The 18633-nt window shown below is 39.1% G+C and overlaps 1 protein-coding gene across 1 annotated transcript in view; it reads right to left on the bottom strand.

Annotated features, from left to right (window-relative positions):
• The window catches only part of HSD17B4 (hydroxysteroid 17-beta dehydrogenase 4), a 53589-nt gene extending 34956 nt beyond the window's left edge, over nucleotides 1-18633 (bottom strand). Inside the window, exons 1-12 of the mRNA XM_072360128.1 lie at nucleotides 18464-18633; nucleotides 15942-15995; nucleotides 12832-12939; nucleotides 12269-12328; nucleotides 11253-11274; nucleotides 11105-11151; nucleotides 10295-10379; nucleotides 8015-8202; nucleotides 6361-6452; nucleotides 5731-5755; nucleotides 4821-4949; nucleotides 186-292 (exon numbers count right to left, since the gene is read on the bottom strand). Coding sequence (XP_072216229.1) covers nucleotides 186-292; nucleotides 4821-4949; nucleotides 5731-5755; nucleotides 6361-6452; nucleotides 8015-8202; nucleotides 10295-10379; nucleotides 11105-11151; nucleotides 11253-11274; nucleotides 12269-12328; nucleotides 12832-12939; nucleotides 15942-15995; nucleotides 18464-18521 — 975 coding nt within the window. The 5' untranslated portion in view covers nucleotides 18522-18633. The remainder of the gene's footprint in view (nucleotides 1-185; nucleotides 293-4820; nucleotides 4950-5730; nucleotides 5756-6360; nucleotides 6453-8014; nucleotides 8203-10294; nucleotides 10380-11104; nucleotides 11152-11252; nucleotides 11275-12268; nucleotides 12329-12831; nucleotides 12940-15941; nucleotides 15996-18463) is intronic.

Raw genomic sequence — 18633 nt, 5'->3', positions numbered from 1 at the left:
TTTTCCCATCAGTGATAAGAAAAATAAAGAGTGGAGTCCACAAAAGTTTCTTATTCTGCTCCTTCACATCTTTTGTTCTGCAGACTGTAAGCTAGAATAGAAGCTAATCACTAACAAAACAAGTGTTCATGCCCAAGGTTTTCACAGCTAGGTTCAAGCTGTGGTTTAAGTGCAGAAGTACTCACCGTGTCAACTGCTGAAGAGACCACCGATCCAGAACTTGTGGAATTCATAGATATACTCCCTTGTGACTCTATCTGACTTAACGCATCATTCAACACACTTATAGATTCTAGAGAAAGGAATTAAAAAAAACAACAATATTTGAAATCAGACATAAATGAGATATTCTGATTATACACACAACACGACAGCAAATAAGATGTAGCTTCTCAATTCATTTTTAAACACAAGTATACTCCTGCAAATTGACCACAGTGCTGTTTTCTACAGGCATTTACACAATGATTGATGGTAAATGGTGTCTGCACACATGTAGTGGTTTTAATCTCAGACAGCAACTGAGCAACATGCAGCTACTTTGTTCGCTCCCTTTCTCAGAAGAAAAGGAGAGCTTGTGTTGAGATAAGGGCAGGTTACTATGTAGAGCAAAGGCTGCTTATGCAAGCAAAGTGAAACGAGAAATTTATTCACTACCCCTCATCAGTAAGCAGATATTCAACCATTTTCAGAAAAGCAGGGCTCACTGTGAGAAATGGCAAATACTATCACTGTAGACATCACCCCTGCTCTTCCCACCAACACTGCTCTCTACCTCCACCTTCAACTTATGACATCTCTTTAGCCAGTTCAGGTCAGCAGTCCTGGTTCTGTCCCTCCCAGCTTTTCATGCACCTGCAGGCCCTCACTTGAGGAGTCTCTGTGCCAAGACAGAACTAAAAACTAAAATACTGGTGTGTCATCATCACTGTTTTCATTGCCAACCCAAAATACAGTGCAATATGAGCCTCTGCAAAAAACACAAACAAACAAAAAAAGAAACCCTCTATTTCAGATAAGAACAAGACAACCCGCTCTATCAGGTCTGCTCTGTGTAATCAGCTACAAGACTTGGTGTCTGAAATACCACCAACAGTAAATACTGAACAACAGTACTCAGAAAATACTAGGAATTATTTTTCAGCTGTCTCAAAAGTAAGCATCTGAAAGTTAGTACTGTTTGTATTTGCCATAAATGTAATAGATCGCATCTCCTGATGGCTAATTTCTTTCCTAAATGATCATACAAACAAACAAGAACAAAGCAAAACAAAACAACAACAACAACAAAAAGGCCCTTTAAACTAATGTCAAGGTTACAAGAAAGATGATGCATGGAATTCAGTTCTGGTAAAGGCAAAGCATCAAGAAGCTTGCTTCTCTTTGTTCATCATAACTTAGTATGGCTAAATGATATTTCTCCTGCAATTACTACAATATGAAGCATATCATTCTGAATGCAATCACAAGGCATGTGTGGGACAATCAGGGGATCATGCCTTGCCAGCAACCCAATTTCCTTCTATGATCAAGTGATCTGCCTGGTGGATGAGGGAAAGGCTGTGGATATACTTTACCTAGTTTGTAGGGTCTGCCTTTGACTCTGTCTCCCTGTTTATGTTCCAGGAGAAGTCCATGGCTTGGACAAGCATAGCCTTTGCTGGGTAAAAAACTGCCTGGAGGTCTGGGCCCATAGTGTGGTGCTGAATTGAGGTAAATCCTGATGGCGACCAGACACAAGTGATTTGCATCAGGAGTCAGTATTGGAGCCAGATGTGTTTAGTACCTTTACTGATGATCAGGATGAGGGAATTGAGTGAACCCTCACTAAGCTCACAGATAACACCATGCAGGGTGGAAGTGTTGATTTGTCTGAGGGTAAGAAGGCCCAACAGAGGAATCTGTACAGGCTGGACTGACAGCCTGGGGTCAATGGATGAAGTTCAACAGGACCACGTATCAGATCCTGCACTTTGGTCACAGTAACCCCATGTCTGCAGAGTAGCTGGAAAGGTATGTGGAAGAAATGGATATGGGAGTGTTAGCCAACAGCCAGCTGAACGTGTGCCAATTGCTTGTTCAGATGGCCAAGAAGACCAATGGGATCTTGGCTTGTATCAGAAGCAGTGCAGTAAGCAGGAACAAGGACATAATCATTTCTCTGCCCTCAGGGCTGGTAAGTGCACCTTTAGTAATGTGTTCAGTTTTAGGCCCCTTCTTTAAGAAAGACATCCAGGCCCTGAAGCATGTTTGAGGGTAATGTAATTGGTGAAGGGCTGGGAGCAAATGCCTTATGAAAGGTGGCTGAGGGAGCTGGGATTGTTTAGTCTGGGGAACAGGAGGCTCAGAGAAGCCTTCATGGCTCTCTGCAACTAGTGCAACTCCTACTTGAAAGGAGTCTGTAGTGTAGTGGAGCTCGGCCACGTTTTCCAGGTAGCGAGCAATATAATGAGAGGTAAAAGCCTTAAGTTGCATTTGGAGAGGTTTGGGTTGGATATTAAGAAAAAAAGGGAAATTCTCAGAAAAATCCATAAAGCATCAGAACAAGCTGCCCAATGAAACAGTGGAGTCACTGTCCCTGGAGGTGTTCAATAAATGTGTAGATGTGGCATTGAGGGGCATGGTTTAGTGGGTGGTGGTGATAGGCTGACAGTTGCACTAATGATCTTAGTGATTTTATCCAACCTTAATGATTTTATAACATAGAAGTTTCCCAGTCAAAAACCCGCCTATATTACTTTTGTCTTCCAGAGACTGCTAGAGTAGCATGAAACTGAAGTGGTTCAACATATTATTTCCTTTCAGTCTCCATTGAAATTCTGTTGCTTGGCATAACAAGCTGGACTAGTACCTACAGCATTAGATTTACAGTGAAATTCTAGCAGTTGATCAGATATCAATCCTTTGTGTGAGGCAGGGTTACGCCTTAATAGCTATAGAGAATTATACTTTTGCAATAAGAAGTACAAAGGTTACGATTAGGTACATTGTTATGAGCTAATAGCTGGCCAGAAATGGAAGATAACAAATGAACTGATAAAGTAAGGTTTTTACATAAGCACAAACTTGACTTTTCAGTAATCTTCAAGCTGTCCTGATGAACATTCATTTTCATTACACATAGGAGTCCCAGATCTCTAAGAGACAGCTGAAAATGAGTCTGATCAATAATTTTCTAGCACAAGCTAAGCCAAGTCACATTATTTTGCAACTGCTGCTGCCTGAGAGCATTACGCATTACAGTGGCTTGCCTGACATACAGGAAAGTGGAAAGTCACTGTAACTTTGTTCTATGTCCCAACCCCAAGGACCTAAGTATGCTCTGCTTACTTACTTGAATGACTTCTGAGCTTGCTCTGAATTGGTAAAATAACCTATAAATATGACTTTAGTTTAACTGTTAGTAAGACAACATCATCATCCAAATCAGGAAAAAGCTCTGACACTGCAGATTCACTGCTGCCTTAGAGGCCCTGACACCTTCACTGTATATAGTCACGTTTCAACATTGGTAAAGAGAACGTGGGAAAATCAGCAAAACTAATTCTTCCATTTCTTTGTCTTCCTAAAGGTTTTATTTTCATACCGCTTGAAGTATAGAACTATAAGCATGATCTAGCTAAACAACAAATGACTGTTGGATAGACCGCGTTCTAAGATGCATGATATATTACATATGGAGTCCTTAAATTTATCTAAGAGGAAGGCCTTCCCTTATGCTTCATGCTTAAAAAAATTAAAAAATTAATGCCAATATTTTGTTATTATGGTCTTACAGATGCGAGAGAAATTATCTTTCAAAACAAACAACAAGCAAACACAAAATGCTGCTAGTTTTTATAATCCACAAGGAATTAAGATTCAATCCAGTATTGGTAACATGCCCAAATTCGAACTAAGATTAACATCTCTTACTATTAAACTTTTCCCAGTACATTACAGGCAAATACTTTCTCTACTTAGCATTTTTTTCTTTATAATTATACATAATGGTTAGTATGATTGCTCTTCCCAGCACTGAATTACCTAACTCTTCTGAGAGAGCTTTTAATGTGCATGTAATAGGTATTGTAACTTCATTTTTAAAGCACATACCCATATCTAACAGTTGAATGCCTTCAAACAAAAAAGGTGAAATACTGACAGTATGAAGAACTTTTAATATAGAACTGGAAATTAAAGTCTATTCAGACAAATTTTTTTACACAGACAGATAGACAATGAAGACACAGTTTGGAATTTGAAAGCAAAGTAAGGATGGTAACAAAAAAGATCAGAGTCATTTTGGCATAAAACAGATACAAGAGCAGGAAGGAAGATACGGAAAATAGCTGAAAAAAAAAATAAACCAGCTTTGAAAGACACTGGTAAAGGGGCTGATGCTGTTCAGGAACTGAAATCAACGTGACGAACTGCTTCACGCTATATACCACTGCTTATACCAACCAAAGAGCTTTTTGGTATGGAAAAGCCTACCAGAAACAAAGATTCCAGAACTGAAAAGAATATATGACCTCTCCACTACACTGCTTACTGCCTGTACTTGTGTCCAATCAAGTATTACATTAATTCTAATCTGGCTGCAATACATAAAATGGCAGTAACATCACCTTAGAAAACTCTCAATAATACAAGCAAGAACACAAAAGCCTCCTACAAAAGATCTTACGACTCTGAAACAGTAAATGATCAGTATTACACTTTCACAAGAGAATTAATCAGTTTTATAGAGTATGTGAAGTATCAGTAGATGCACATAAAGAGGTATTCACTTCAAACCTTGTTTGTCTAACCATGGAGACTATTACAATTTCCTTTACCTTGGATACTTCTTGGTTTGCTGGCATTATTAAAGTCACAGACCTTCTCCCATTTATCTCTTACTGCCTCAGGAGTCATTGGCTGATCCTTTCCTCTGACAATAGCACCCAAGGATCGCTCCCAGCGCACTAATTAGGAGAGTAGAAACAGGAGACAGTGACAAGAGAGCTAAAGCTGATTGTCAGGGTATAAAGCAAAAAGCCATTTAGTTATTTTTAAGTACTCTTCCTTCCTCCAGACCATTACTTTTAAGGGAGACACTCCAGTCTAGCTTTACAGTATAACTTAAGCCTGGAATAAAAAGACTCACTGGTTTTTGTTAATATTTAGAAAAGTAATAGCAGTGATCTTATATTTTGTTAAAGCCAACAATGGGCTGCTTGTTTGAAATATTAGTTTTAGAATTCTGTCTAGTGAAACATGGCTAGTGTGCATCTACACTCTTCTCTGACATGACCTTTTTTAAACGTTTGGCTAGTCAGGAATTTTCTGAAAGCCTTGTGAAACTATATAGAATATACAAAAAATATATATGAAAAATGTTAATACCAGTAACCAATAACAGTCCCTGCAGCCTTATTTTAATACTGCAACTTGAGATAAATTGTTAAGGCTAATGTGAAATCATTTCTGGGAAGATAAAGATTCATTGGATCACAACAAACCAAGAGTTAAAAGTTATTTAGGTAGATTTCTGATTACCACTAATCAGCTCAAAGTATTTCAGAACACTTTCTTAAATTACCAGTTTCCCCCATGTACTGTGTAATTTTTAACTTCCACCTAAAATAAACAATTCCCTCAGATTGCTAAAAAAAAATGGTTGAAAGGAGAAACTTACTGCAAAAGTTTGTACACATTTCTTGTCAAATAAAAAGCAAAGCCAATCCTGCAACAAAAAGTACTTACATTTTCCAATCCATCCTGCTCCCACCTGCCAAACGAAAAGATAATCATCATCAGCTTATCATATCACTACACAATTTTTCATAATGTAGAAAAACAGAAGTATTCCTCAGAACAAACTAAACATAATAAAAATTTCTAAATTACCCCTAGTGGCATTTAGCAGTTCAAACAATGGAATGTAAGCAACATACAATTTAAAGAACAAGATAACAGTTTCCATTCAATTTAAGAGCTAGCAGTTTGATGATAATACTTATAATGTAATCCATAACTAATTCATCCTTCTTGTCAATTGATTTGTATGTTTGAATGACTTTTAAAAATACAAACTTTGTTGTGAAGTGGCTGCTTTACAATCTTTTCAAACACACATGGTCACAATAAGAATTTTAGCAATCAATCAGTAATAATGTGGGCACTCCCCAGAATCTGACAACGTTGCTATTGACATATATATCATCAATAGCACTCTTGTTCTGTCTGTGTTTAGTATGGATCATCTTACTGGACAATTTAGTTTTAGTAAAAACATTATGACTATACAAGCAAATGACTGATTTTCAGCTGGCAAGGTGGTAGGAAGGAGGAGCTAATAAATAAATAAATAAACAAATGAAAATGAAAAACTACCTCAAAAAGACTGCCATTCTCCATACAGGTCTCATGGCAAAGCCAAAGAACTAACGGAGCAACATACTCTGGTTTGAATGCATCAACGAGATCTAGAACAAATTGGAGAAAGGGAAATCATAAGACAGAAATATGGTATGATTTCACAAAGATTGTCCTTACTTAACACCTTCTGATGAAAGGCACAAAGAAAGTTTAGACAACAGTATTCTGCTAAACAAAACTAAACACTTGAAGATTCACTGCAACATTCACCCTGCAACACAGAATGTTTGCCTCTACACCAAACCATGGTGGTTCTGAGCTGGACAGATAAAAAAACATCCAAATGCTGGGAGCACTAACCCCCAGACTGAAAAGCCAGAAACCTTCCTAAATTTCCAGTTGACCATCGATCTGAAACAAGGACAGGTCATCCAGACGTGAACCTGACAGAAATGTACCTAAGCAATTTCAATTTCTTCTTGATTTATAACTTACAGATAGTGAGAATGCTTGCAACTGCTATTTGAGAAACATTTCATTCCAAAATGCAAAAATCTCTCAGTGAGATACTGGGTAATACCAATCCTACTAATTTTAAATATCTTTTTCTATTATTATTATTTTTATTTACATGGCCATCTAGCACAAGAGAAAACAAACTGAAAACAGAGAAATTATCAAAGACCAAAACTGGCTGTCCAGGCAGCTATAAACACGTATTTGATCCACTTTCTGAAAATGAGGAGTTGGAAAAGTCTGGTATTACCTACACTTCTTTACCAGCACAATGAAGTAAGACAAGTTCAGTTTTGTAATTTCCACACAGGTAACAGGAAAAACAACAGCATTTAATCTGGTGGTTTTTAAATATCTCTCAAAAGTACACTTTGCACAGAACTTAATTAGTGAAATAAAATAATGTATTCAATATATGCAAAATATACACAACATACAATACAATATATGCATATGTACAAACTCTTTGCTATCTTATGTTTGGAAACTTAATAATTTTGCTGGCTTTGTACTGTCTACAACTAGGTAAAAGAACCAGGGGGCCGAAAGAAGCTGACAAGAAGATGTTTTGGAAGCAATTTCTTTTCTAGAGAGGTGTTTTTTTTCCATCAAATTCTTTTTGCTTCTCCAGTCATTTCCAAAGTACACAGTCTGTTTATACTAAATTTACACTTTACACACAGCTGTCTTCCACAACATACTCTATTAGTGACTTCTCAGGTACAGTGTTTTGTTATAACCTGTTCAAGCATTCAAAGTTGTGCAATACAGAAAAATGTATTAGGCAACTCAGTTCATTATCACTAATGCTGATCATGAAATGAAGGGGAACACAAGCGACATGTTGTGTAAAAAATGGCATCTGTAAATCACACAATTGGAAGTGCACACAGCCTATGCGCACATGTGATTCCACAACAAATTAAATAAACAAGTGTTTCTACTATTTAAGAAAGCCTTGGAAAAGAATATAACTAAATAGCCTTGAAACATGGAATTGTTTTTGTGAATTAGCAGGCTGACTGTTCAAAGACAAGAAATAGCTAATTCAATTCTTGTTAAGAGCAAGCAATTTAATTTGCTTTTTCTAGTAGGAAAGTTAGTTGTGCTTCAATCCACTGAAAAACGTCTAAACACCTTAAATAAAATTCACCTTGTGGCATGACAGTCTGGGTCAGTCGGGATCCAGCAGTAGGTGCAATGGTGTTGCAATGGATGTTATACTTTCGGCCTTCAATTGCAATCGTGTTTGACAGACCCAAAAGACCAAGTTTTGCAGCACTGTAGTTGGCCTGACCAAAGTTTCCATATATTCCAGCAGCTGAAGAAGTCATAATTATTCTTAGGGGAAGAGAAAAAGTAATTACATTATTTCATCTCATTCAATTCTTGACAGCAAAATGAAAGTGTGGAAATAAGAATCAAAATATGATTTTTTTTTGCCAGAAAACAAGGTACCATTTTAATGTTTGACTGATGGGGAACACTGGACATGTCTTGAGTTACCAAAGCAGCAAACAACTAATAAAGTCATGAACCTTATTGAGTTATATTATGAAACTAGAATATATGGCCTCATACAATAGATTATGATGTAGAAAGAGGTAGATTCTTCTCTGCTCTAACTGCATTTCAAATTATGATATCAGTACCAATTGGCTTTAGTGGTCAGGACAAACTATTTCATTGAAAATGCCTTTGCTTTAATATACACTTGTTAACACATAAAGAAACATTACAGAATTCATAGAAAATTTCAAAGAATACTATTGTCTATTGACTACCTAAAAGACAAAGACAAGGTTTCGCCTTTGCTGTCCCTTAACATTACTTTAGAGATGACTGAACTGCTCAGAAAACACTTTTAAAACAGCTGCACTTTATGCAAGGATTGTCCCAATAGTAGTGGCTCTTATTTTATTTCACTGGCCCATGATGTCAGAGGTGGATGTTGGTGACTGAAAATTCCCACTAATATTCCATTACATGCTGTTGCTGTGCAACAAATTGCAACAGAGGGGCACTCTGACACAATGGCATCTGGCATGGAAGTGCACATGAAGCAGAACTGTGTCACTGAATTCCTCCCTGTGGAAAAAAACGGCACCCACTGATATTCACTGACGCTCTCTGAATGTTTATGCATGCCAGCCAGTGGCTGTCAGTGAAATGAGGTGGTGGGAGGTGCGTTTCAGCAGTGGTGACAGCAGGTCTTCTGCTGATGCAGGCTTTTATGAGCACTGCATGCAGACTCTCATTCACTGCTGGCAAAAATGCTCAGCTAACGCTGGTGACTACACTGAAAAATAGCGTTCTGTTGCTAAGAATATGCCCTATGAAGCACTGTTACTGCACTCCTCGTTTCTGTTGTCATTTCCACTTTCCACTACTGTTTTTAATCTAAACAGAAATTACAAGTATTAACTTTACAATTATTAGCTCAGTATTATCAAGATGAGTAAAAGCTACAAATTCTATGCAACACAGGCATTTTGCAGATGGCACAAGGAAGGCTAAGACTCGCTTGGAATTAATCTGGCAAGGGAGGTCAAGGGCAACAAGTAGACAGTTGGACTGGATGACCACATATGATTCTAAGAAAGACTTCTTTAAGCATATTAACAGCAAAAGGAAGACTTTTAGGAAAGAGAAAAGGGAAAATGCAGGCCCACTGCTGAATGAAGTGGGTGCTCTAGTAATTGAGCCCACCAAGAAGGTGAAGTAACTGAACACCTTCTTTGCTTCATCCTTCACTGCTGAGATTGACCCATAGGAATCGCAGACCCTGGGAGAAATAAGCTGGAAAAAGGGAGACGTCCCCTTCATCAAAAAGATCTGTCTAGGCAAATTTGATGCACACAAATCCATGGGTCCCCAACAGGTGCACCTGTAAGTGCTGACAGAGCTGGCAGAAGTGATTTCCAAGACATTCTCTCTCATCTTTGAAAAGTCACGGAGAATGGGAGAAGTGCCTGAAAACTGGAGGAAAGCCAGTTCCACTCCAGCCTTTAGAAAGGGCAAAAAGGAGGAATTAGGAAACTACAGGCCTGTCAGCCTTATCTCCATCCTTGGGAATCTGAAAGAACTGATTATTCTGAACATCACCTCCAAGCAAGTGGAAGAAAAGAGTAGAAGGACCTCCCTGAATTGCAGTAACGTGCACCTAATATACATTTCTAATGAGTTCTAATGAAATGAAATCATATTTGTACGACCCTACAGCTCTAGTCTGGGATATCTTCATCTACGTGGAAAGAAAGTGTAAAGACAGCAGTGAGGGGAGCAGAAAGGAAAGAATTTTCCTATTGGGACAGGTTTTATTTCATCTCGGTGACAGTGAAAGAAAAGAATGCAAAAAATCCTTCACTTTCATGACATGCATCACTCCTCTATATCTTAGTGGGGAAAAAAAAAAAGATACATTAAGTCTTACCTGCCAAATTTCTGATTTTTCATATGATTCCATGCAGCTCGAGTGACCAGGAATGATCCCCTCAAATGAATTCTATGAATTATATCTAGGAACAAATTAATGACGATGTAATAATTCCATAATTTCATCTATATATTAGAAATACATAATTTGTTTTTTTCCTTGTGACAAAACAGCATCCTCATCTCAAATTGTGTGTAGTATAATCTGAGCATTTGCAGAACACACTTTGCTTTCCTCCTCTTGGATGAGAATCTCTTGTACAGAATTCACAAGCATTCAGAATGTCTGCACTTGAACGATCTCTAAAGAAGCTAGGACATTTTTAAAGAACACTGCTTGACATTCTGTCACTACCTACTGCCTCACTAGAAGTTTTCTACTCTCACTAGAAGAAGGACCTTCTGTCCTTTGGAACACCAGTTTTCTTCCTTCTGTCATTAGTTTTGGGTCTCCTAAGGCTGTTCAGCATTCAGTCAGTACTGACGCTAGGAATGAATTCCAGACACAAAAACTGTTGGTTTTTTACACGTCTCTTTTTCATTTTCCATCCAGAAAATAGGAGTGGCAGCTAGAGCCCTCCTTCCCTTTCCAAAATTCATCCATCTATCATGCCTCCCGGATCTGGTTTACAAGCCAAACACATGGCAACAGAACACAATTAACTGACCACTAAACTTTCAAGGCAAACACAATTGTTTGATCTGGCACAGACAGACTTTCCCCTCCTCTCTACCTCCATATCTAAGTGGGGGGGACGTACCTTCCGTCTTCAACGCATTAAGTACATTTCTAAGTTTATTAACTCACCCCAGTCTTCATCGCTTATCCGAACAAACGAACGGTCTCTTAGAATTCTAGAAAACATCATTAGGAGAATGAAAATGAAAAATGAAACAGCATTTACACAAAAGTGACATGACACGGACATACAGGCAGTATCTTCAGGTTCACTTACCCAGCATTGTTTATAACAATATCTGCAAAAAAGAAAATATAACTAAATGAGTGCACTGACAAACTATAACCTTACTTTTGTCATTCTCCAATTCAAAAATAGAACAACAACAAACAAACAACCACATAATGTTAAAAACTGTATTAAGTTAAAACACATGTCACATTCTATTGCATAGCACTTCTTCTAGTTAAGAAAACAATAGTTAAGAAAAGACAAAATACTTGAGTGCCAGCAAGTCTCAGCATAACAACAAAATAGCTTTACAGAGGAAAAGCTGAGAAGTCCTGGCTAATTGAGAGTACATTTTCTACAGGACACAAACATCCTGATCAGTTTTACAGCCTCCTTGATATTCCACAGTGCTCCAAATATCACAGTTTGTACCACCATCTTTGTCATGGTAATCTCAAATAAAAGCTAGAAGCACCGCAGAGCTGCACAGCCACTAAGACAACTTGGATCAAAAACAACTTTTGATCAAGTATTTAATTTCGCTCTTGGCTTTGATCATATAAATGTAAGCCATTTAAGAATGGGCTAAAATTACATAAACATCACAGGTAAACAGTGGCAACCACATGGAAAACAGGATCTTTACTTGCTAAAAAAAATACTTAATACTTTTAATTTCTCTTGAAGCACTGTGATCTTCACATAGGCAAAGGAGCTTCCAATAGATGACAGAGCCCCTTTGATCCTTCAGCTCAGGTATTTATTCAGTGTTATGCAGCTAGTTATAATAACTGATAGGTGATGTACTTTGAGACAAAAACTATTAACCATTACTTAAGTACAGAAATTCTGCAGGACAGGGAAACATGAATCCTACACTGAGCTTTAAAATTGTGTTAAAAAGCACAACAAAGAAAAGATATCAATTTAGTTTCAAAGCAGCAAGTCTCTACAGTCTAAGGAGACCAAGAGCTTTTGAGTTCTTCTGATGCCAAGCTGCACTTCATACACTTGTTAACTGCACTCATGAACAAGTTAAGACAAGAGTTATGCAACCGTACCTATCCTCCCAAAAGCCTCAAGTGCTGACTTAACAAGCTTTTCACCATCTTCCACTGAATCTGTAAGGAAAAAAAAAAGTGAATTTAAGTAAATGAGCTAGATGCATTGCACTTCCAGAATATTAATTCCACAGATCTCAGAAGATAAACTGCATAAAACTCTAGTATAAAATAAATCTAGCCATCACTTGCACATGGCCTAAAGCAAACTCTGCTTGGTAAGTCTTAATGGTGAAATCTTTGGCACTGTAAGCCAGACAAATAAAAACTGTCCATTCCCACCCTCTCTCTGACAACTGCAGGTAGATATGTTTTCAGAGATCCAATGCCGGGACAGCATATAAGAAAAAAAGGTACTGCTAAAAGAGTATTCATTAGAAAACTGTTTATGCACTTGCTTTTATCAAATCTGCCACCTTTCTCCACCTTACAGTCCACCTGTTTCATTGATACGGTACTGGCAAGCTTGAAGCATTCCTTTATTAAGCAGTGTGAATCTTTCTTTTAAGATGTCCACTGTGCCTACTGAGAGACCACTGAACTAGTCTGGAAAAACAACATACCATAATTGGGTACTGCTTTCCCTCCATTTGCTCTGATTTCACTGACAACTTTGTCAGCAGCTGAAGAGCTCTTTCCATATCCCTTGAAGTCACCTCCAAGATCATTCACTGTACAAAAAGAAAACATTGATTTTTGATTTATAATACTCAAAATTTCTGGTCTCTGCTTATCTCATTAACACGAGTGAAGTCCTAAGTGGTGCTAATAAAATCTGCTGCTTTGGATCCTACAGAGAATTTCAGATTTTTAGTGAAAAAGAGAAGGTCACAAGTGAAACAACTTTTCTTTTTTCTTTCCACCACACACACAGCTTACTTGCTTTGTCCAGGCTACACCTCTGTGTTGCTGTATTTCAAAAACGAAGACTGAGATAGCAAGCCAAGTATAGGCAGTTAGTTCAGGTCTGTTGTCAAACTGCCACAGCTACAGAATTAACTGCAAACAAAACTGGGAAGACTGTGTGCCTGTTTAACACAGTAGGTGAAGCGTTACTAGCAATCTTCATTATAGAACAAGTGAAGGAATCTGAACAAAAGGAGGAGAGCCTGCCCTGGGACTTCAGATCCTGGTTCTGCATGGACAAGAGGGCCACCTGACATAGCCAGCCATGTATTACATTTTGTGTGTAACACTTCAGAGGGAGATGGAAACACTAGAGAAAATCCAAATGTGTGAAAAAGAATGTCAAATCCTAGAAGAAATGAGTTACAGAAAGGGTCAAAGAAAGAAAAACGCACAGCCTGAAGAAGGAAGAATGAACACAGAACATGCTGATATGCTCAAGTACGTAACAAAACTGATGAAAAAGAGGAAGGAAGCAAAATCTCCAAACTGAATAGATCAATATCTAATATTCCAAACGCACAGCCAGAAGAACTCAGATGAGGCATTAAGAAAATCAGTTCTAAGTGTAGCATGAGAATAGGCAAGGTAGGCAGACCATTTAGTCCTCAGTATCAAATCTGACATTAAAGAGAAATCAGTGAGGATCAGGAGTGGAAATTCTACCATGTTTTGTGTAAGAAGCGTGGATAATTTTGTGCCAAACGTTTATACACAGATGTTCAGCTAGTCTTTGAAAGGCACTACCGCTCTCCTTCACTTCAAAAGTAAATTTCTGAGAACAGCTTAATTAATCACTTGGGGAAATCTGCCAAGTCAGGAAAGTACCCAAGGCTGTGTGCAGGCACTAACACAACTGAAGCTGTATTGTACACAATGAGTATACAAGAAAGAAGAAAGCTATTCTGGGCTTAGGAAACGATAAAATAGCTGAAAGTGTAACAGAGAAAATAAAACAACACATAAACAACTTCATCTAAACTCAAGCTTAACATCTTGTAATTTTCAATTACAAAAATCCATTACAAAAGCCAGACAGTGCAGAAGTTGTGACAGAGCATGGTCATATCCTGAGCTTCAGAGAAGAATTCTTCTGTGAGTACACTACTAGCAGAAGTAGTGCAGAAAAGCAGAGGCACATATGTACAGTGAAACAGTTGGTGCTGAGCACCTGACATCCCAAGTACAGCATTTTGACAAAACAAACCATTTAACAACTATCTGTAAGTTGGGGCTACAAACCAAATATTCATATGGAAGAACTTGTGCACACTGCTAAATTTCATCTTCTGGTTTGGTTTCCAAAGGAACTTCACTCCCCCACTTCAGTACCATCCCACAATGCAAATGAAACAGACACTGTCAAGAAAGATTCATGTAATCAAACTAAAACAGCAACACAGAGAAGCATGCAGACTGCAGATACACTGAAAGGAAGAAAGAGCAGGATCTGGACATAACTCAGCATGTGAGACAAAAAGCATTCCCCTCTTCAGGCTAACAAGTCTTTCTGATAGGAAATATGGAAAATACCAAGCATGACAAAAAAATAAGTGACAATAAGTAACTTTAATAGTAAAGGAAAAGGGAGAAAGTTTACAGACGTAACTTCTCAACTCGCTGGAGTCAGAATCATGAGAAAATTAAACAGAAGTTTGGTAATAGGAGAGTACTCCTCTACAAGCCAAAGTGAGGTTCAATTTACAGAGAGGAACAAGAGCCTTCCTTCACAGTTGATTCATATCATAATGATTTAGCTGTTGTGCAATAAGGCCGTGAGCTAAAGCAGTATTAGCTATCAAGCAATATAATGCATTCTCTTTCAGATCATTCTGGAAAGTCAGAACAGTACTAAACTACACAGAATCAACATTACTAAACATTTTGACTATTTAGTGATCCAGTTCATGTTAAATGAGAACTTGCAATGAAGTATTCAAGTTTCCAGTATAAAAGGTATATAACAGAAGTTTTTGTGGCTTTTTTTGTTTTGTTTTGTTTTTATAAATTAATCATGAAAGTAAATGTAGTTAATTTTTGTTGAAGTGTATAGACTGAGATTGGAATGTTCACTTGAAAGCTGCAGAAATCCACTGGCAAACTCTTGCCCACAAGCTGTTTAAACATTTAATCTTGAACTCATCAACAATATCTGTACAAATTCACTCAAAGGCAGTGAAATGGCAGAGTACAACTACCCAAGAATGTAACAGCCTCCAGAACTAGCTTCTGACATGGTAGAGCTAAAGGAGGAAGCCATAAGCACAAAACGCCTTACAGAGAGATACCTGTTACTGTTATTTATTGATGGCTCCTGTGTCATGTTCTGCAGAAGGAAACAACATCGCCACTTCCAGCATATACCTTACTTTCTGGGGCTACCAGTACTGCATTACATCCCAATGTACTTACCTGCCTACGAGGAGGTAGGAGAAGATATATATTCACATTTCCAAGTGGTGAAAAGTTTCAGAAGCATGCTCACCTGAGATACTAAGCTCCTTGGCTACAAGGTAGCATGAAGAATGGTTGAAATTCAAGGCAGGATGATAATCTCATTCATATTGGCTCTCCAGCCAAGATAAGCCCCTGGACAAATTTAGGCATCTTGTTTCATAAAAAAATAAACCTTAGAATCTAAACAGCAAAAGATAAGTAACTATTCTATAAGAAAGCCCACTGCCATAAAGGGCACGATTGCTGAATACCAGCTATGGGAGAAGGTACAGGTTAGTGTTTTGATCAAGTTAGTTACAGCAGAACTTACCGACCACTGAAGCTCCTCTTTCAGCAAAAGCGAGAGCATAAGCTCTGCCCAAACCTGGATTAAAAAAGCAGAAGTTAGATAAGCGTCAGTTTGTCTCCTGAAGCACAATTCTAATGAAAGCTAAACAAAAGCACAATGCAAATTTTATCTCCGATTGGAACTGAACTTTCACATAATTTCAAATCATAAAAGTTAATTCGCAGATAAATTCTTGACAGACAAGAGGGGAAAAAAAATTGCCCGTGATTACTCTTTGTTAATGCACTCAGCAAAACCATGAGGGAACGCTGCCTGCTGCTATCTCTTCCTTTGTGACTGAAAAATACACTGTTAAGGCAGAAAGTTTAATGTCTTGACACAGACTCACAGGAGGGGACGTTTCAAGTTAATTAATTACACTCTAAGAGAATTCCAGAGCTAAAGTTAGCCTTTAAGGTCTGAAGAACTTTACAAACCAAACTGTGACTGAAGATGTACTGACAAAACCCCTCCAAGCATCTGGGAACAAAGCAAGATCTCAGTACCAGGTACACACAGCTCACCTAGTCTAACATATAGTAGAACATATTTTTTGCCTCACATACCAAAGCAAGCCTATTGTACTTTTGGTCTGATTTGATGCTGGATGGGTTAAACATTAGTTATCTGTAGTGAGAGATGATTTACTCAGATGGACACTATACCCCTCTCAGTCAAAAGTTATTCAAATCCATGATGCAGACTCTAATTTCATGGAAAAAGAAAGTAATAAAAAGAAAGTAACTGATTATAAAACAAAGAATAGTATGTGCCAGTGCACTCAACTGGTAAGAAAGAGCAGAGCATTTAAAAATAGAAAATAACCTCAATGTAAAATTAATTAATTACAATGACAGTGCCACGTGATAGGCAAGTACAATGTCATCTACACAGGGATTTGCCCAAAATGAAAGCAAAATGAAGCATTTTTAGATGCCTGTGTGTGTGAATACATGTCCCTCTTCGAAACAAACTACTGATGAAGATGTTTTTGATAAATTTTCAGCTCGCATCTGTTCATTGCCATTCAAAACAACCAGTGTCAACAAACAAGGCAATCAGCAGACTACCACGGAATCACAGGATATTTTGATTTCTTAATGACCATCTATTCCAGCTCCCCTGCAATTAGAAAGGTCACCTACAGCAAGCTCACAGAGCCCTGTCCAGCCTGACCTTCACTGTGTCCAGGGATGGAGCACCCACATCTCTGGGCAGTATGCTAACCTGCAGTGCTTTAAACTAGACAGAAACAAACCAAGAACTAACCTGACGCTAACAGGGCTTCTGTTTACCTTTGCTTGGATTTAATCATCCACTTATCAAAAAAACTCTTGTGAAATAAACATCCAAGGACAGTTTTCTCTGTTTACAAACCATTTACAAGCAGCTGAAGACCAGAAGTACAAAGGTCACTGTACTCATACTTACAACAAGCAATTTTTGCTCCACATGCTGCTTTCTACAGGTCTTGCTACTGACAAAGGTGTTTCTTTGTTTTGTTTTTCTATTAGCTAAGAGCTTAACCTCTACTTCAGTGACTTTTGTACACAGAGAGAGGCACATCAGTACAGGTCTGGTAAAAGCTGACAGGCACCACGTAGAAACGTTGCTTCCCTTAGTTTCTGTTGGGGTGAGCCCCTGCAAGCAACACAAATCAGCCACTTACTGCTTTTCACAAGATCTCTCATTCATGGTCCTTACCCAGAAGTCAAAAGAACAACAAGAAAACGTCACGATACACGGACAATCTTTTTGCAAGGAGAATGGAAAACGAAGAACAACTACAGATTTTGTCACTAACTCCTCAGAACTCATGAAGTTCAATGAGAAGTGTTGGGTCCTGCACCCGAGGAGGAATAACTGCATGCACCACCAGTACAGGTCAGCAGCTGACGTGCTGTAGACAGGAGCTCTGTGAAGAAGGTCCTAGGGGTCAGGGATATTCCAGAGAGTCCAGCGGAGGGTCACAAAGTTGATGATGGGTCTGGAGAACTTATTGTGAGGAAAGAGCTGTACAGCCTAGAGTACGTTCAGAGGGGATCTTATCAATGCTTATAAATAGCTAGAGTGCAGAAACAGATGGGGCCAAGCTCTTTTCAGTGTTGCGCAGCCACAGGACACAGGGCAGCAGGCACTAACTGGAACACAGATAGTTATCTGAATGTGAGGAAGAACCCCTTTAAGTGTGACAGTGCACTGGCACAGGCTGCCCATAGCTGCGCAGCGACCTTCTCCGGAGATATTCAGGGCCCATCCTTGCTGGGCAACCTGCTATAGGGAACCTGCTCTTAGTAAAGCTGGATGCGATGAGCTCCAGAAGCTCCCTCCAACAACACAGCACCGGCCCGGCCGCGCCTCGCCCGCACCCCGCTCCAGCAGCAGCACCCGCGCCTCCACCGCCGGCAGCGCACTCGGACAGGCCTCGGGCAGCGACCGCCCTGCGGGGCCGACAAAGCTCCTCTCTGTCACGGCACCGCACGGCGCGGAGTAGCGTCGCTCACCTCCTCCGGCTCCAGTCACCAGCACCACCCTCCCGTCAAACCGCAGCCCCGCCGCCATCGCTGTCCGCTCGGCTCGCAGCACACGGCGCCCGGGACGGCCCAGCGGTCAGCGACTGGAGCGGCACGGCGCAGGCGCAACCACCGCCCCCGAGAGGTAGGCCCGGCGAGGC

The sequence above is a fragment of the Excalfactoria chinensis genome, chromosome Z (genome assembly GCF_039878825.1).
Source record: "Excalfactoria chinensis isolate bCotChi1 chromosome Z, bCotChi1.hap2, whole genome shotgun sequence".
NCBI classification, from domain to species: Eukaryota; Metazoa; Chordata; class Aves; order Galliformes; family Phasianidae; genus Excalfactoria; species Excalfactoria chinensis.
The sequence above is the reverse complement of the archived record's forward strand: the minus strand, read 5'-3'. Positions and strand labels throughout refer to the sequence as shown.